The sequence below is a fragment of the Sciurus vulgaris genome, assembly GCF_902686455.1.
Source record: "Sciurus vulgaris genome assembly, chromosome: 3".
Lineage (NCBI taxonomy): Eukaryota > Metazoa > Chordata > Mammalia > Rodentia > Sciuridae > Sciurus > Sciurus vulgaris.
This window is the reverse complement of record NC_136463.1, coordinates 130,950,160-130,971,989: the sequence shown is the minus strand read 5'-3', so window position 1 is coordinate 130,971,989 and position 21,830 is coordinate 130,950,160. Positions and strand designations below refer to the sequence as shown.

Genomic DNA, 21,830 nt, shown 5'->3' with positions numbered 1-21,830 from the left:
ATCTAATAGCTGCTGAAAATATAAGGTGGATATATAGGTGAATATTGTACTATTCTTTTAAATGTTCTATATATTTGACATTTGAGTCACATAAACTAGTTAGTACACTATTCTTACTTGAGGACATATAGTAGATGAGAACAGACTATTGAAAAAAAAAGCAAGAAGCTAAAAGAAAATTTTGCATTCTAGATAATATTAAATTAACATTGACTTTTTTGAAATTATCAAATGCAAAGCAAGAGCTTTAAAGTTTCATAGTCTAATTGTGCCAGGGTTTGCAAACATTGATAAGTAGAGTTTTCAGTTACTGTCATATTCTGATAAGTAAAACACTCAAATTTTAAAATACCATCTAAATTAGTTTGTGATTCTCTGGCAACTCATAATTTGTAAATCACTGTGTGTCATTCTACATTATACAAAAAGCTTATTTAGAATTCAAAATAATTAATTTTTGCAACTAATTAAATAGAAGTTTCTATAATCAAAAGATATTGTTATTCTTAAAAAACATTCAATCTGATTTACTCTATGGTTAAGATTTGATTATGTCACCATTGCTTTAAAACTAACTGGGGAGGTTAAAAGATTGCCTTTTAAAGTAGAGACAACACAAATTCTAAGAACTGAAACTAAATTCATTACTACACTATTCCAATATGCTGGAGTAAGAATACTGTAATCCACAGGCAAGGAAAGAGGGAAAAAAGGTCCTTGAGTAAAGTGACCTCTGCTGGTAAGTGATCAGAACTAATCTGAGAGGGAATCTTTTAGCCAATTTTAATAGGTTAATAAAAAATTTAAGAAATTTAACAATTCTCAAAAAAAAAATGCTCACTCAAATAGGTGTTAATGAAATAATTATGCGCACTTACTAGGATCTCCCACATATTCTGACTAGTACTGTAGTATACTTCACAGAAAAGTCTATAAAAATATGAAATACCTATTATGAACTAGTGAAAACGTATCCACATCTTCATTTTACTTGGACAATGAAGAAATAAATAAATGTGCTGACCTTAAAATATGGGTATAAGATCAACTAAGTCAAAGTGCTGGCAAATTCTTCCCAGGATGCTACAACCAGGAATTTATTTGAATATATAGCCTGATAAATAAAATATAATCACTCTGATGAGTCTTTAAGTATTGGTGGCATACTTTGCACTAACTTAAAAAGCAACATATTTCTCATCCAACTATTTTATCATTAAAAAAAAAAAAAAAGGTCCCTATACAAAACACACCAAAAAGCTTTCTGTAAAATTTGTTTTTCTGGAACTAAGTCATGCTTTTATTTGCCATAGAGAACATCAGAACCTGCATTTCAGATGATATACATGCATCGTTTGAGAAGAAGTCTCTTCAATACCTAGCTACTGGCAAAAGAAATTCAATGTTAACATAGATTTCAAATGTCTCCAGGATATCCACTATTCTAACTTCTTAAGGATAAACTATAAAAGAATGAGCAATGAATGGTCCAGTATATGGAACCATGGCTAAGGAATGAGTTATCTTTGAACTAATAAGGTTAGTTTCTTCAAAGCATAAATCAAACTTTCTGTCTAGAATAGCCCAAATTCCTGAGTCTAAAGACTATATCACCCTATGTAAATTTATGATTACACAAATGATATGCCTTTACACCATGTACAAACAGAGAAACAACATGTATCCCATTTGTTCACAATAAAAAAAACTTAAAAATAAAAAAATAAAATAAAATAAAGACTGTATTAGAGATATTGTACTTATCTCATATTACATCAGAAGAAAATACTTTAATACTAAACCCCATGTGAAATGCTACAGAAAAAATTTTAAAGAAAATTTATCATGATATGCAATATTCTTGGTGATCACCAGAAGACATGAATCACATCCACTTAACGAATACTATCCACTGCAGTATGTGTGCTTTGCACTTAAGAGCACAGTATACAAAAGGCAATGATAAAATTAATAAAAATAAAAGTTCAAAAAAGGACGAAAGAAATCTATTGAGTACAAATATCTAGAAACAAAAACTTTTAAAATGTACACAGATTTTTCCTCTAAGTCAGAGCGATATTACAAATAAAATCATACAATATTTAAAACTATTATAATTATTGGCTGCTCGTATTGAAAATGACATACTAGCTTACAGCTAAGAGTGTTACTGTAAACAAGAAGAACTCTATATTTAAAAGACAACTGGTTTTTAAAGAATGAAATAATATACATTATTGTGTGGGTATTTCCTCCCACTTATATCAAAGGAAGGGCCAAAAGTTAGTGCCAGTTTCCTAATTATAATTTTCATTTTTTCACTTTAATAAAGGTAAAATAATTTGCTCTGAGTGGTTTCTGATAGAGAATCTGTCTTATAGTTGTCCTATTTTGCTTGATCACACAGTAAACAATTCAATTTCCAAGCATTAATTAGGGTTATTCTTTCTAAAATTTTAAAAGACAATTCCATCTTCTATATGTAAAAAATACTACGAAGAATTACTCACAAATATAAGCAGTTATAAGTGTATCAAAAAGTATGTGTTAAGCATAACTCCTTTCAATATATTTGAACCCCTGCAGGATAAATTTTTACAGAAAATTCAAGATCTAGTCTTTCCTAAATTGATCTAGACTCACCAGGAAAAAATACTGACCAGTTTAAAACTGTTTAAAATTAAAGTGATGGAAGGTGAAAAAGACTACCCCTTGTCAAAAAGTAATGAGAGAAAAGGCTGCCACTTACCCTGCAATTCTAAAAATCTAATTCTGATATTGAGAAAAACAACTTTCAAGGGATTAAGTATAATTCATCCCAAACACAGTAAGATTTTCCTCTTACTAGAACAAATGCTCTTCTCTCAATATCACAGGGTATATAACTCCTGTTTAAAAACTGCTTTTCAGCTTGTTCCAATATTCAATTTTCCCTTCAAACCATGTAAAGCCATCACTGTCATTTACAGATAAGCAAGAAAAGAGAATAACAAAATATTATATCTAACACACTGATTTAAAAAAAATCATGTTTCCCCTTCTTTAGAGGCTACAATAACATCTATTTTCTAAGAAAGTCTTAAAAATCACTTACCCATCTACTGAGTAAAGTTGGAGATTATACTGACTGCCATTTATGAGAAAGAATCACATTAATCTTCCACTAAATCTTCCTTTCTACTCCTCACAAGACAGTGAAGTATTGAAAGAGGGCAATTCCTCACGTGGGCAAAGATGAGAGAAACCTTAGTAGAATCCTTCTGCTGCCAGTGTATGGTTGCTTATTTATTTCCTTCAGTAAGAATAGTAATGAAAGTATACAGAGTCCACTATGCTATTTGTGAACAATCATGTGTGCTCCTTTCCAACAGATACTCATCCAAAACATAGTTTCCCATTTCAAATGCAACTTGAGTCTGAAAATACTGCAAAAATAGAAGTGCTTTGAAATGACAGTGAAGAATTACAAGCAACCAACTCATTATTCAATCAAGAATTTGGCACAATCATAAACCATGTACCATCTATTTTAATGGATCTTAATTTGCCTGCTATCAGCAGAAATTCCAAATCCCAAATTGAACAATGACTAGTGCCAAAATCTGATAATTTTCTCACTTTTTCTGCCTCAGAATACTGTTAAAAAGGAGAATAGCAAATAGTGTCTTGCTCTTGACATATGAGATCGGCACATTCTGTAAATTGATATGCAAATATCCCTAAACCATTATACAATCTTTTATCCACTTCCAGGTAACCATTATTGCTTTTCTACATGCATATTATAAGAGAAGTAAAATACGTAATTTCCCAAATTAATGTAATGTCTCCAAATTGAAGTAATGGTTCTTGGCAACTTTATAATGATTAAGAGCAATATTTGAGAATAAAATATTATTTATCTGGACTTTTTAATGAGTTCCAAGTCCCTAGTACTTGTCTCTAGAAATTGTCCATTACTAACTACTCAGAACCAAACTGTCAAAACTATTAGAAAAGTGCTTTCTTTTTGATTTGCTTTTTAACCACATGGTGGTACTTTCTACAATCATTACCTTTATTTATTCCAAGATAGATATGCATATAGTTTTATGTAGTGAGTTCAGGCTACAGTTATGGGGTGAATATCCTAAGAATTTCTTTAAATGAATAAAAATACAAGTTTTACAGATTTACACAAGAAAAAAGGAAAATTCTATCACCCACTATTCAATGGCTTAGGTAACTCCTCTTTTACCACTTTCAGAGAATCCCAAATTGTAACAAACACTGCACCAGATTGCACCAACCATGTATGTTTAAATTTAACATTTCCATTCTAATGGAATAATAAACAAGATTTTGGTCCATCTGTATATCACTTCTCATGATGAAATGTAAGACAGATTTACATATATTTATAATGTGCAAAAGTAGATGGAACACTCAAGGAAAGCAGAAAATATTTATGTCTCTATCCAAAGATCACATAAAACTTTTTAATGAGTCAACTGAATCTGTGTTGTTATAGTGGAGATATTATGAAGGGACAGTGTTAGGTTAAAAAAAAAAATTCAAATTACTTTCATATCTTCTATATAATTTTTAAAAATCCAATTTGGCATTCCCTCCAATTTTTTTGCCATAAAAATGGAGGGAATAATAATTAGAAATATATTGTTCAAACCTTGAACAAGAGACAATATGAACTGTATCTTTAATGAGCTTTTTGGTGGGAAACAGTCAAGCTTGACAAAGATGCAGGGGAAACAAAAGAATTAAACCCATAGGATAGATAATTCAAAGTGAAAATACCTGAATTAAAAAAAATCGCTCATTAAGATCTGAAATTATCAAGAATATAGAATTTATTCTGAAAATTCTCTTTTGATTTTATGCTTAATTGATAAACTTCTGATTATTTTCTTAAAAAACTAGCTTCCCATTCTCCTAGGTATTAACTCATAAGCAAAACCATAAGGCTTTATAAATAGTTTCTTTGTTTCTTAATACCTAAGGTATCTTACATTTGAAGTTACCATGCTTTCCTTGGTCTTCAAAAGTGATTGAATGTTTACAAACGTGTATCAGAACACACTTTAATTTCACTGCTTACCCATTATTTTAGCATAAGAAATATTATTTACTCCTAAAACTCATCCCCATGCCTCCTTTACTTAATAGTCTTGCTTTAAATATTGCTGTCAACTCATCATTTTAATAAATGTGATATATATACTAGCTGCCTAATGATAATATAGTATCATCAAAATTCGAGTGAATTAGGATTTCTATGTAAAATTTTAACTGTCAATATTTATTTCTGTTTTGACACCAAGGTAACCTGTCACAAGTCCAAAAATGTTTAGGCCAACATCATATTTCTTTTTAAATCCTCTCCCCACCCCAGAAGTAGACAGACAATCAAGATTAATGGGCCTATGCTAAGTCTAGCAATCTAAGTGATAAATAACTAAAGCTACTTGAAAACAGACAAAATTCATAAAAATGCAAAACTACCAGACAGAATGAGTGTCTCAGAAGCAAAACTGAGCATATGCAATCAAGAGCACTAGAAACAGTACACACAAGGTGTGTGTGTGTGTGTGTATGTGTGTGTAGCTTCTTTTAAACATCAATAGTGGTTGTCTTGAGATGGTGGAAAGATGAAACTACTTGCCATTTTTCCTTTTAGTATCTTACAAAGTCCAAGATGAATACAGACTACTTATTAGTTATTTTCATTTGTTCATCAGTCTCCCTTTACCAGGATGCTGGGAAACTGATCTATATAGGTTACATTGAAAAATTTCCTTGCCCACAAGATTCTATTTGAGTACAGATGATAGGAAGTATTAAAAAGCTCTAGGAGTTTAAAGAAAGAAAGAAAGAAGAAAGAGGCTAAGTACATTCCCTTAACTTCCTTCCTGCTGAGAAATGTTGAAATAGAATTACTTACAAACTATTCCAGTTCAAACAAAGACAAATGCCTAGAAAAATGCAGGAATTTCCATACTAATACACGGAATACAGAAATGCAATAACTTGGCATTATCTAGTCTTTTAAAGAACACTTAATAATCTATATCTTTTTAAGAAGGGAGAAGAAAATGGGAATTTTTTTTTAGCTTATAGCTAAACATATTGTTTTACACCATATTATTTTATGTTACTTAAATAATAGCTTAAGAAATATTATAAAACAAAGTAAAGCCTAGCAGCATATTCTATTTATTGATGAAGTCTAATTATCTATAATTAATTTCTAAATTTCAGGGTCACTGATATTCAGACATTACTTCTAATTTCAATAAATGTCTTAATTAAAGATAAATTAAAAGTCTCTTTAATCACAAAATACCTTACCCAAAGATAATTTAAGAAATAGAATATCCAAAAAAGGCAGAGTCATTCAAAGCTACAATCCAAGTACATATCTTACCTTAGCTTAAAATCACAAATCCCTTTTTAAACCAAGAAATAGGTGTGATAGCAATATAATTACTGAAAGAAATAGTAACTGCACTTAAAGGGGTGATTTTACAACACTATCCTTTCATATAGAACTGGGTAAAAATCACAAATATAATACAACTGAATATGAAGATTACTTATAACATTTCACAATTATGCAGCAGAATTTTAAAAGTATAAATATATCTTCTTCTCTCTCTCTTTTTTTTTTTTTTTACCTGTTTTGCAATTTCTCTTAAACAGGCTACTCCTTGTTCAAAATTAGGGAAAGCTACCGAGCCATACTTTTGGTATTCAGGGGTTGGTCTGATTTTTATTGTAGCTTCTGTTATTACACCAAGAGTTCCTGAAAAAGAAGGGGGAATAATCCAATATATCACATTACAATTTTCTAAATCATATTTAAATCTATTTAATCTATTTATTCTTTTAATTTATTCTATTATCCATATTTAAATCTATTTAATTTATTCTATTTGGGGAACAATGACTAACCAAGTCTTTTTAGATAAACAATTGAGCAAATTTTATAATTTCAAGAAAAGTTTTTAGAACAGACTTTTTTAAGTTACATACAAATATTTTAAAGTAACCTCCAAGAGGGTTACTTTTAAGTGGATTTTTTTAAATATTACAATTTACTAAAAGAAAAAAATTCTGGAAAAAATCCAGGTTTTTATATCTCATCTGTATTAAGACAAAATTGTATTTTGATATGTGCGCCAGCTTTTACTATGAAAACAATTTATAGGGGGAAAAAAAGAATCTAACTTTCTTGAAAACTTGAGATGACAGAAGAAATTTAAGGAAATATTTAACTAGCCTTTTTTCCTAAGAATTGATACAAAGAAAAGATAAAGGCATTATTACAATGATGCCCTTGTAAGAAACCAAAAGGCATATTCAGAGACAAAATATTATCATAAATATCTAGCACAAGAGGACCACCAATGAAACAAATTTTCCTTATCACAGGGGGACAACAAGGGATGAATCAGAGATGAGAAAAATGTTAAATATAACCACATGACCTAAATATCTGTAACAAAATATTTGAAGAGATATAGTTAAAAAGGAATATATTTACAAAGCCAAGCTTTCCAAATCAGTGGTTTCAGATGTACAATGAAAGAAATGAATAACACTACTAGTAAAATTTCTGAGAATCATTTTGAAAAACTGTTTTAAAAGTGTAAAGTGGGAAATTGTTGAAACTGCAGAACTTAATTATGACATCAGAATAAAAGTATCACAAAATCAAAGCTACCAATAAATTTATGACATGCCTGTCAATAAATAATAGAGAATGAAAAACCAGTATGAGTTCATCAAAAGTAAATTACATTGCATTAGATCACAATATATTTCCCAAATATACCTGATCTTATACTGATATTATAAAATATGAACCTCTTATACTCTGTATGATCACAAAAGCTCTACAAGTTGGTCTACTTGATATTTGAATGTAAAACAGATGTCTTGTAAAATTTATAATAAAACGAATACCTAATTTTTTTTTTTTTGTTTTAGCATCTTTATTTAGAACTAAGACAATAAAATCCACCTGTTCAAAATGCAAACTTTGATGGTTTCTAGTATATTCACAGATAGGTACAACCATCCCTATATTCTAAGTTTAGATTACTTTCATCATCCCAAAAAAGAAACCTGTACCTATTAAACAGTCACATTTCTACACCCACACCCAAGCCCTAGGCAATCATGAATCTATTTTCTGTCTAAAATTTGCATATTCTGGACATTTCATATAAAAGGAATCTGACAATATATAGGTCTTCTGATACCTTTTCTTCAATTACCATGTTTTTAAGGTTCATTTATGTTATAGCATGTATTATTATTTTATTCCTTTTTATTGCCAAATATGCTACTGTGTGGTATAACTCATTTTGTTTAGCTATCAGTTGATATGGGATTCCACTTTTGAGCTACAATGAATAATGCTGCTATGAATATACATATAATGATTTCTTGTGTGGACCTGTTTTCATTTCTCTTGAATACCTAAAAACTTAATTTCAGAGAAAAATTTTTGATCCTAGTCATATAATACCTGGTTGCCAGCTACCTTTTCTAGAGATGTATGTTCTAGAGATGTAAGTTCTAGATGTATGCAGCCATGCAGCCAAGAGGTGGAACTACTTCTGAATCTCAGTCACAACTGCTAGTACAGTGGTTCTCCCTTGAATGGGTCACACTAATAATGGGATCGAAATCACCCTTGCCCTGGCTTATAACAGGCTGTTGTCTTGCCAGGAGTAGCAAACCTATATGGCCTATTTTCCCTTACCCACTTGCCCTCAGCACTCAGCTTCTAAAGCAGGGTGTTACTCAGACAAAGCATGCCACTGTCTTTACCCCCATCTCCAGAGCCCTAGCTGAAAGATTTTACATGGGTCAGGGAGTAGGGTAAGGGGGGATGAGATAGACAGCGCCTAACCTTTTACCAAAGGGAAATTACTTGCAACAGAACTTGGAGAAGTTTAAGCCTATGAATAGTCTCAAAAAGAGTGAAGGATGTGGTGAAATGAAACATCTGCCTCTCAAGAGGATAGACAGACAGATTCAATGGAAACATAGGCTAAACTAAAGGCTGTTTAGTTTGCCTAGGAAAAAGACTTTGAGGAGGACCCTCCTAAACTCACACAAAAAACAATCTCAAACTATCCCTTCTAAGGGACTGAATTTGCCTAGATTAATCTGTAGATCATTTTATGCCCTTGAGCCCTTCTGAAAACACTAGCATAATAAACTTGCAAATGTGGCTAAGCAAAAAGGATATCAAAGAAAGCCCTGTCATACTGCCATCCCCAGGGACTATAGCCATACCTAAAGCTGCATCACCAGAGGAACATCAGAGAGTTAACAGCACAAAGGGGAAAGATGTGAGAAAAACAGACCTCACTAAAATTAATACAGTCAGTCCCTAAGCAAATAAAAACAAGTTCTGGGGTGGGTAGACAATATACAGAGTTGCTTCAATATATTACATAAAATATTCACTTTATAAAAACAAAAAAAATCTGATATGTACAACAAAAAAAGAAAGTATAAGCCATATACTAGGAAGAAAAAGGAACTAGAAACTGCCTGTGAAGTGACTAAATGTCAGATTTTTAAAGAGTTCAAAATATCGCTATAAATGTGTTCAAAAAACTAAGATAAAACATGATACAAGAAGTAAAGAAAGATGCTGATGTCACACCAATAAAAATTTTCAATAGATCATTCAAAAAGAACAAAATGGAAATTCTGGAGTTAAAAGTACAATAACTGAAATAAAAAGAAAATCACTGACTGCTGAATAACAGATGTGATCTGCCAAAGAAAGAAAAAACTTAAAAATAGAAATCATGTAATATGAAGAACAAACAGAACAACAAATAGAAATTAATGGAGCCTCAGAGAAATATGAAAAAACATTATATGTATAATGGAAGTACCAGAAAGAGAGCAGAGAGACTATTTTTTAAAAATGACTAAAAACTTCCTAACACTAGCATATACATACATACATACACAAATATTCATAAACAGACACATCACAGTAAAAATGCTCAAAAACAAGGCAAAGTCTTAAAAGTTGCAAGAACTAAGAAGACAATTTAAAAAGACACAGTAAAAAATCATTAAAGTGCCAGATTAAAAAAAAATATTCACTTATTGCAAAGGAAAGCAATAATGGAAGAACAGAGAAACACAAAGACATTAAGATCTACAGGGAAGGGGGGGAATGGTAGACATTGATACAACTACAGCAATAACATGAAATGTCAATGTACTAAGTATCCAAAAGAACAGAAGATGGTTAGAAGTATCCAAAAGACAGAGATGGTAAAACTAGAAGAAAGATCAAACTACATGTTGCTATAGGACACAAACTTCAAATTCAGAATACAATTAGATTGAAATATGGGAAAAGATATCATACAAATAGCAACCACAAGAAAGGTGGAGAGGCTAAAAATAGACTTTAAACAAAAATTTTATTAAAGAAGGATATTTTATAATAACAAACTGACAGGAAGACATACCAATTATCACCAGGTATGTATCAAAAAACAGAACATAATAATATATGAAGAAAAAACTAGCAGAAATAGGTAATTTGGAAACTAAATCTAAAAAACTAGAACCTTTCACTCAACAACAGCAAAATATACATTCATTTCAGGTTCACAGAATGTTCTTCAGAATAGACCACTACTAGCTAGGCCATTGAAAAAAAAAAACAGATTTTCAAAACCTGAAATAGCACAAAGTACGTTCTGTGACCATGAAATAAGAAACCAATACGAATGAAATTTAGAAAGCTTACAAATATGCAGAAATTAAATACATTTCTAAATAATCAATGGGTATAATAAAAAAATCAATAAGGAAATTAGAAAATATCTTGAGAAGAATGGAAATGAAGATACAACATACCAAAATTCATCAAACGCAGCTAAAGAAACACCTAACATAGGAAATATAAGATTATGAAGTCTCTTTATTAAAATACTAAAGATCTCAAACTAACAACCTGCCCTCCCACCTAGAAAATGAAAAGCAAACTAAACCTAAATAAAGCAAGCAAAAGAAACTGAAACTAGAAGTGAAATTAATAAGATCAATAAAATTAATAAACTGTTACCTGAACTGACAAAAATGAACCAAATTATTAGAATCGGGTATGAAATAGGGGACATGAGAAAGATTATAAAGCAATGTTATGAACCATAAATGCTATGGCAATAAATTACACAATATACGTAAAACAGACAAATTCCTAGAAGGGACACAAACTACTGAAACTGACTCAAGAAAAAATAGATAATCTAATTCAAATTAGTAATGAATAAGCCAAACATACTAGTAAAGAACAGCCTACCACAGATGGTTTTACTACTGAATCCTGCCCAGTACTTACGGAATTAATACCAATTAATATCAATTCTTCACAAACTCAAAAAGTAGAAGAGGTGAGAACATTTCCCAGCTCACTGTACAAGGCCAGTATTATATTATTCCAATGCCATCAGACAAAGACATCCGAAGGAAAAAAAAAAATGACAAATCAGTATCTCTCAAGTCTTATGGCAAAACCATAACAAAATCCTAAACAAAGTACTATTAAACAAGCAACATAAAAATAACACTGCAGTCAGGCATGGTGGCACACACCTGTAATCCCAGCAGCTCTGGAGGCTGAGACAGTAGGATCACAAGTTCAAAGACAGCCTCAGCTAAAGCAAGGCACTAAGCAATTCAGTGAGACTCATAGTAAGACCCTCCCTGTCCCTAAATAAATACAAAATAGGACTGGGGATGTGGCTCAGTGGACAAGTGTCCCTGAGTTCAATCCCTGGCACCCTCCTCCCCTCAAAAATAACACCGTAACCAAGTGGGGTTTAACCCAGGAATGAAAGAGTGCTTTAACATCTAATCGAATCATGTAATACAACATACTAGTAGCTTAAAAAAAAAAAAAAGTCATGAACATCTCAATAGATGAAAAACTATTTGACAAATTTAACATCATGATAAAAACATTCAATAAACTAGGAACTGAAGAGAACTTTATCAACCTGATAAAGTTCATCTATGAAAAACCCACATCTAACATTATTACTTAATGGGGAAAGACTAAATGATTTTTCCCTAAGATCAGGAACAAAACAAGGATTTCTGCTTTTGCCACTTTTATTCAACATACTGGAAGTTCTAGCCAAGGCAAGGCAAAGAAATTAAAGGTATCCAGATTGGAAAGGAAAAAATAACTTTTTATAGATGATGTGATCATGTATACAGAATATGTTAATACACACAATGGAATACTATTCAGCCATAAAGAAGAATATTATGGCATTTGCAAATAAATCACTAGAATTGGAGAATATCATGCTAAGTGAAAAAGCCAAGCCCCAAAAACCAAAGGCCGAATGTTTTCCCTGATAAGTAGAGAATGATACATAATGGGGGTGGGAGGTGGGGAATGAGAGAAGAATGGGGGAACTTTAGAATATGTAGAAGGAAATGAGAGGGAGGGGGTATGAAAGATGGTGGAATGCAACATCATTACCCTGTGTACATATATGATTACACAAATGGTATGAATCTACATCATGTACAACCATAAAAACGAAATGATGTACCCCATTTGTGTACAATGAATCAAAATGCAGTCTGTAAAAAGTTAAAAGCTAAATTTTAAAAAAAGTTAATAAATCTAATAACAAACTAATAGACCTAAAAAAGGAGGTCAGCAAAGCTGTAGCAAATAAAATTAATATATGAAAATCAATTGTTTCTATACAATGATATTAAGAAAATAATTTCATTTATAATCAAAAAAGAAAATAGGAACAAATCTGACAAAGAAGTACAAAATTTACATTTTAAAAACTATAAAGTATTGTCAAAAGAAACTAAAGATCTAAATAATTTGAAATAGACTGGAAGTTTCAACCTTGTTAGGATGACAATATTCACCAAATTTATCTAATTAGACCATAGATTTAATGCAAACCCTAACAGAATCCAAGATGGCTTCACCATAAAAATTAACAACCTAATAGCCAAAACAATATCAGAAAACAACAGAAAGAGAACTCACACTTCTCAATTTAAAATTTTGCTTAAAAAAACAGTAATCAAGTCAGTATAATACAGGTATAAGACAGACATAGAACAATGGAAAAGAACTGGGAATCCAAAAAGAAACCCATGTTTCTGAAGTCAACTAATTCTTAACAAGGGTGCCAAGACCATCCAATGAGGAACAGTCTTTTTAAAAAAATGACAGTAGGAAAATGGGTTATCTATATACAAAAGAATAAATTCCAACCCTTACCTCACACCACGTACAAAAAGTAATTCAAAATGGATGAAAGACCTAAACACAAAAGCTAGAACTATAAAACTCTGGGACACAGACAGTGTATCTGACAGTGCACTTCAGCACCGTGGATTTGTTATTAGATTTTTAGATATGATACCCAAAACATGAAAGCCACAAAGAAGAAAAACAAACAAACAAAAAAAGATGAATTTTTGATTCCACCAAAATCTAAAACTTTTGGGCTTCAAAAACACAAGGAAGAAATCTACAGAATGGGAGAAAATATTTGCAAATCATTTATCTGACAGGGACTTATACCCAGATAAAGTCTCTTATAATTCCATAATAAAGACAAATAGTCAACTAAAAAATAGGCAAAAATTAAAGACATATATAAAGAAATATACAAGTGATCAATAAACACATGAAAAGATGCTCAGCATCATTACTCAAAAGAAAATATAAATTTGGAATGAGATCCCAGGTCACCACCATTCATATGACTATAAAGTTTTAAAAAACAGATAATAAAGTGGTGGCAAGGATATAAAGAAACTTGGAACCCTTATAAACTGCTTATAGGAATGTAAAATGATATAGCCATGCAGGAAAATAGTCTGGGTGTTCTCTGAACTGTAAAACACAGGATGATGACCTGTATGACCAGTAATTTCATTTTAGACACATAAAACATTGAGATATGAAAACCTGTGTCCACACAACAGTCAGAATCTGGATGTTTATCATAGCATAACTGATAATAACCAAAAGGTAGAAAGAGCCCAAATGTCCATTATTGATAATGTATAAACAAAAATGCACTGTATCCATGCAATTAAATGTTATTCAGTCATAAAAAGGAATGAACTACTACTGATATATACTACAACAGCTGAATCTTGAAAAACATTAGAATAAGTAAAAGAAATCAAAAAACACTAACTACATATGTATATAATTCCAGTTAGGAAATCTAGAAAAGGCAATCTATAGAGACAAAAAGTAATTGCTCAGGACATGGAAGTGTATGAGTGTGGGTGGAGGGAGTGATAGCTTAAAAAAAACACTGTTTCTTTCTGAGGTGAACTTTTAGTCTTTTGTCAGAGAAAGGGCAAAAGGTTGACAGGTAAGCTATTAATACAATGCTGTCTTCTCATTCACCAGCACAGAATTATCTATCACACCTATGCTATATTATCAAGAAATGTAGTATCACTTCAGTTTTTAATTTCTTTTCAGGATACTGACATCATCACTAAGCTTACCTGTAAACCTTTCAACACTTTTATAAGTTTCCTAGTAGTCTTGGAATTAACACCTGATATTCAAAGTCAGTTCTACAAATAAATTTGAAATTTGTTAGGCATAAATTCCTAAAGACATGAATCACCTCACCTCTTCTACCTACTCTATTAGTAAGCTACAAAAAATCTTAAAAAATACTTGCTGAAATTCAAATGTCATGCACTAGATTAAATTAATTAAGAGAAGGTCAATACAAACCCTGACTTTTGATAAGAAAATTTTTTCTATTTAAAACTGAACTCCAGGGCTGGGGTTGTAGCTCAGTGGCAGAGCACCTGCCTAGCACATATGAGGCACTGGGTTTGTTCATCGGCACTACATAAAAATAAATAAAATAAAATAAAATAAAAGGTATTGTGTCCATCTACAACTAAAAAAAAAAAACTAAAAAAGAAACTGAACTCCAAGTTTTCTGCTTTTGTGACATATTTTCTTACTTCTGATTAATAAAGTAATTTGAAAATATTTCTCTGAACACAACACTATACTCAAAACATGATTCAAATATAAAAATGGAAACTAAATGTCAACCCATAGGTGATATATATAGCTATAGTGTTGACTCTGGAAAATATACAACCCTGAATTTTGTACATACTTTCTACATATCTCAATTTTGTAAATATAACATGTTATTATTCAAAAAGCTTATTTTAAAATATATTCTGTTACATTAGCAAACGTTCGTTTAAATTCTCACTCAAAATTCTTAAGTACTGGTAAGAAAAAGCCATGTCTTAAATTTCTATATAACCATATTGCCTTATATATGTAAGATAGGTATCCTAAAGTAGTAAAACCCACTATAAATGAGATTTTAAAAATCTGGTGTAAAATAAGAGATTGCCTTATTGCAAGATCAAGGAAGTGACCAAGGTGAGTCTATGAAACTTGCCATCTACAAGTTCATTACATCCTCATTGTGAGATCGCAAATGCAGTTTGACAGGAACAGCTTCCATTCAGGCTTAATACTCAAGCCAATCACAACAGATATATCCAAATTCACTTCAACGAAAGACCCATTTCTGTGCGACTTTAATGTACTTATTGATTCCTTTGTTCTGGGAATATTAGATCAGTAGAGTGATATATAAAACTACATAGATTACTTATCACTTGATTATATACACCTTATGCCGATAATTTATATCGACCTTATATAACTGTTTACAAAATAACTTCACAGAAATGTGACAACACTAAGGTTTACATATTATTATATGCTTACATTTAAAAACATGCTTATGTTTAAAAAATAGGTTGTAATAAATTTTAACATTTTGTTTTATAATATTCAAATATAATTTTTGTTCTTGAAGAAAAATGAAGCTTTGACTGCTGTTTGCTATAAAATGCAAGTATTTGCTTGAAGCAAATAAAACCTTTCATAATTTGATAAAATATACTCAAAGATGATCTCATGATTAAGAATAATGGCAGTCATTTGATTCTGAAATTTCCCTCTTCCTTTACCCTTCCCCTGCAAAAAAAAAAAAAAAAAAAAATCAACAAGGAAAACAAGTCACACACTTGTAATACACAACTGTAGTATTACTAAAGACAAAAAAAACCTGCAACCTTCAAATTTCCTCTCTCTAAATCAAGGGGAAAAAAAAAAAAAAAACTCCAACAGATCTCCTGCAGCCTTCCAGCTGCTACAAGTCAGAAAGAGAATAAGGGGAGGATTAAAAGATCACACAAGAAAGAGGATAACTGAGAACTTGGAAGAAGCACAGACAAAATTACAACCAGAAAGAAAACATGACAATAATGCCAATAAAAACAATATACTGTACAAGATGGCAGTAGTCCACAGCCCTAAGAGAGGAATTTGAAAACGTTTAAGGAACAAAAAATTGCAGCCTTGGAGAAACACAAATTACACACACACACACACACACGAAGAGGATGAAACTCTTTAGAGAAAATCCAGTAAAGGAAAAGTAAGGAGAAAAAGAGGGAAAAGACAGCCATTCTTTCCCCCCAACAAAAATACCATAAAAAACAAATAGCACAAAAGAGGATAGAAGATGGGGGAGTGGGGGGTGAAAACAACACTGCCAAACTAGAAATATATTTCAAGTAATAAACACAAATAGGAAAAAAGCAGAACAAATACATTTTTAAAAAATATTGCAAAAAAGTCAGAAAATACAAATAAAAGCATTTTTGGAAAAAAAAAAAAAAAAATCCCACTCCCCAAACCAACCATGATCTTGAGAAGAACTGCAATAAACATTTCAAAATATACTATCAAACAAACAATTAGGAATACTAAAAACAAATTTAAAAAAAAAAAAAACATAGAATCAGAAACACAAAATTTAAAAACAAATCAAAATGCCCCTAGAAGAAATAAAACAAACCATTGTTACTGAGAAAGAAATACAGTAACAATTGTAAAAGACACATTAAAAAAATGAAGGTTGAATTATAAGGTAACCAAATAGGAAACAGACTTAAATGAAAACTTATTAGGGTATTTTTTTAAAAGCAGAAAAGCAGCCAAAGAATGGCAATAAAATAAAGAAATCAGAGAAAGTAGATGAAATGGAAAATAAGCAAAGGAATTCAAACATATGTATAATGGGTGGCCCTAAAGAATAAAAATCGAAACAATAAAAAACACTTATTTTTTAAGTAGAAATATTTTTTAATATTTAATATTACAATCCAAAAAAAAAAATCTAGAAATAAAAGACTTGAGTCTACACATAGAAAACCTCTACCAGATACTAGAGCAAAATAATCCAAAACAATCAACTCTAAACTCTAAAAGAATACTTTAATGACAAAGAAAAAAAATCCTAGGCCTCCAGGTAAAAAGAGAAAACAACCTACAAAAGTAAGAGAATAGACTGGTATCATTTCTTTAAAACAATATATAAAATCAATTTAACAGTGGAGCTGCATTTTCAAGAAAGTTAGAAAAAGGATGATTCAAAGACATATCCACTCAAGCCATCCTTAAAGTATCAAAGTCACAGAAAACCTGCTTAGAACATTCCAGAACTCAGGGAATGGCCAAAAGTGTCTTTCCTGAGAAACTACCCAAGGGAGATCTTTATTTAATCAAAACATGACTAGTTTACAAAAGGATTGATACAAACCATTTTATCTACTTAATTGTAGATGGAAGACTAAAACAAAGGCATATAAGTAGGTTAAAAAACAAAAATGTACTTTGTTGTTCAAATAAAAGAGCAAGTCAAATTATTAATAAATTCTATGGTTGGAAAAAGAATGCATTTATAATGCTTTGAATACTTATTATAATCTGCATTATACTGATCATATTAGAATATCTAAAATAGGAGAAAACTCCTTATTGGAAAAAAAACATGAAAAATCCATAATACAAAAAAAGAAAAACCTGTCAGTCATATGTAAAAGTTAGGATCAGGTGCAGCAGTACACAACTGTAATTCCAGCAGCTTGGGAGGCTGAGGCAGGAGGATTGCAACAACAACCTCAACAGCCTCAACAATTTAGTGAGGCCCTCAGTAACTAAGCAAGACCCCCAACTCAAAATAAAAAGGGCTGGGGATGTGTCTCAGTGGTTAAGTGTCCCTGGGTTCAATCCCAGGTATAAAAAAAAAATACTTCAAAGGATGAAGGAAAACAGATTTTTTTTGAAGTAATCATTTCAAGGTTGTCATCAAATAATTTAACTATATAAAAAAATTTTTGTAACCTTCAGGAAAGGTTTATGATCACATATAAGGAATAAGTAATTATACTGGTAGTTCAAAACAGCACATAAAAATACATTTTACAAAACAATATGATGTTACATAGTTTACTTTCTCAGTCATGCCATCTCCTAGCCTATATAAAAATAAAGCTCTATTTGCATACAAGCTAAAATAGTGATTAGTAACCATAAATGGTGAAAATCAGTGATATGAAAATAATAGTCAGAATAATGGTAATAAACTTAACATTTGTTTATAAAACGCTGGGCACAATTACATTAAATCCTCACAACAAATTTATGAAGAGGGATACTTTTTATTATTTTCATTTTACAGCTGAGGATATTGGGCATAGATAATTATCTAATTTAAACAAAGTCCCAGAAACACAAGCTAGATAAAACTAGGATAGACATCTAAATCTGACAGACTTCATGGTTCATGTTCTTAAATCAGTATGTTATTCTGAATACATAGTCATAATAAAATCTCACTTAACTACCTGTACTTAAGTATATTTTCCATAAATCATATTTCTTGTATTTCCTCACTTGTTTTATTGTTTTCCTTCCTTAAATATCTCCCCAGTCCCCCTGTAACCTGCTGTCTGCTCTACCCAGCAATTAAACCTCATGTTCTAGTTGTACTGAAAAATTGGCAGCTTCATGATGAAGGAGACATGGCACTTTCTCACTTTTAAGCCTGTCTATACATTGTTTTTACAAAGCAACTTACTGTCCTCCTTTCTCTATTTGACCTGGAATTATTTTCTGCTTATCAGTCTTCAACAACCACTTTAGGTATGGTTTCTCTAGGGAAGCCTTAAGTACCTATCAACCTGATCAGATCTGTATTTCTCCCACATTTATTTCAAATATATTTATCACATTGTATAATGGTCTATACATAAGTACCCTTAAGTGTGCTAGCGCAGTACCTAACAAGCAGAATTTTTAAAACACTAATTGAGGAAAAAAAAATTAATGAAAAGATATTTTATATTTTATAGATTCAATTCCAACTATGTATACATCAATAATATAATTAAAAATTATGAGTTTTATGTGGGTGCAGTGGCACATGGCTGTAATCCCAGCAACTTGGGAGGCTGAAGCAGGAGGAGTGCAAGTTAAGAGGCCAGCCTGGGCAACTTAGGGAGACACTGTTTCAAAGTAAAAAATAAAAGGAGCAGGGATGTAGCCCACCAGTAAAGTGCCTTTGAGTCCAATTCCCAGTATCAGAATAAATAAATAAATAAATTATGAGTTTTAATACCCATTTCTTACGTAATAGCAGAAACTTATATTCTTTGAGTTAACTTTTTGATACTGTATTTATGTAAGAATTTCCAGAAAAATGTTTATTGAGAACTATATTATTTTAAAGGAACTTAACATTATACTTTTCTCATTAAAAATGTAGCTCTGTTTTTTTTTCATAGAAGATTATGCTGATCAGAAAATAAACTGAGTAAACTAGTGAGATATCTCAACAAAAGTCTATCATTGTATGGTAATCAATGAATCAATTATCATACCAAACACCTAAGCTATACCCCTGGACAAGAGTCTATCAAATTTTAGTGATATGGTAAAGATCATATCACTTTATCATACCACCAAGAGAACATTTTGTCATTTTTTTTTATCTTTGATATTACTATCAAAGATTAGAATCTATCATCTAACCTCTTAGTTCATTATAACTACTCTTTCATTTCTGAAGATAGTTAAAATCTTCTACATGGACCACCTCTGAAGTAAGTAAGTACCTTTGCCAATTTACAAACACTTTCTTGTTTTAATTTATCAAATTTAGAAATACTTTCTTGTTTTAGTTTATTTCTCCAAATTATTATTTCTCTTAATTCTCCAAATCTCCTACTCACAGAACTGAAAATATGGTCATGTTTACCATATCCTTACAATTAACTGTGTCTACGTATAGTCTGTAAAAGACAAGAAGTTAATTTTCTTCTAATCTATATAGCAACTGCATGTTTAGGATGAAATGAAAAACTACAGTCTTATCTATCCAACACTAAGTAACCAAGCAAAGGATATTACTTGCAAAATAAAAATTTAATGACCAACAGGTTTAAAAGATACTGGGGGCCGAAATGAAGAGAACTATTGTTACATTCATTGACAAATATGTCAAAATTAACCCCTCTATTATGTATAACTATAATGCACTAGTAAAAGATGTGAATCAGAATTTAATTTCAGTTCTTCTAAAAATCCAATAGTAAATAACAAGATAAAATTATAGTGAAATAAAACAGCAAGACAATGCTTTCAGTTCTCTCCTGATAGCTATAAAAAGATTAAATAGTATAGTATATAATGTTAAAATAAACTACATTAAATCCTACTTTTCCTAAAATTAATTAAAAATTCTGAAAGAAAAAATGTAATTTAGAAAAGACACACTGTCTCTAGGAATATAAAAAAGCAAAATGTGCGAGAATGTTAAATAAGATGTTCTCATAATAAAAACTTTATGAAGTATTAATTAAAATAATAAAACTTTTTTAAAACATTATTCCTTAAGTATATAAAATGATGTTCTTTCAAAGATCTGATATCACAATACCATATATTTTCCACAAAACTGAGTCACTAACCTGTATTTTTTTTCATAATAAATCTGCAGTTATATTTACCTTCGGATCCCATGATGAAGTGATGGATATCAGGGCCTGTTGACATACGAGGTCCTTGACAGCTTTTTTCTATTACACCTCTAGGTGTTACCATTTTCATATGAACCACCTGTTTAATACAATACAGGATATAAATTCTAGGAATCAGTCATTGAATTTGTGTGTATGAATACACATTTTATATATTTATATAAAATATTACTTTTAAAATGTTAGGTTAAGCAGATTGTAATGCCCTTCAGGACTCTAATATCTTCTAGTAATTCTTAGACTAAAGATAAAATTTGTATATAACCTAAAAGAAAAATCCTAAGATTATCATATGCCTCTTGATTCAAGCTGGTTTAAATATATTGATCATCTTAAGAATGGAAAAATATACTTTAAGCAGGTTTCGTCCAAGGTTACCCATGTGACAAATAACTAAGAATTCAAACAAAAAATGAAGATATTACCTTTACGGCTCATTCTGTCATGAATTTCATATATATATATAATAATGTTATTACATATTATATAATATATATTTATATGGTATACAGTTACATATGATATATATTATGTATATAATATATGATATATAGTATATTATAGATAGATAGAGTACTGGGGATCTGAACTACATCCCTGAGTTCTTTTTATTTTTTATTTCTCACTAAGTTGCCCAGGCTGGCCTGCAATCCTACTGCCTCAGACTCTCAAATTGCTGGAATCACAGGCATATGTCACTACACCTGGCTATTTAACCATATTTATGAAGCACTATTATTCATGTCAGGTACTATGCTAGATGCTTGGAATTTTAAGAAAAATAATATTTTTAACTTAACCCTACAAATGAAAAGAATCAAATATCAATTAAA

General features: G+C 30.7%; 1 protein-coding gene across 1 annotated transcript in view; it reads right to left on the bottom strand.

Annotated features, from left to right (window-relative positions):
- The window catches only part of AGPS (alkylglycerone phosphate synthase), a 125,490-nt gene that overhangs the window by 52,653 nt on the left and 51,007 nt on the right, over nucleotides 1–21,830 (bottom strand). Inside the window, exons 10-11 of the mRNA XM_079132209.1 lie at nucleotides 20,968–21,076; nucleotides 6,672–6,799 (exon numbers count right to left, since the gene is read on the bottom strand). Of these exons, the coding sequence (XP_078988335.1) occupies nucleotides 6,672–6,799; nucleotides 20,968–21,076 (237 nt within the window). The remainder of the gene's footprint in view (nucleotides 1–6,671; nucleotides 6,800–20,967; nucleotides 21,077–21,830) is intronic.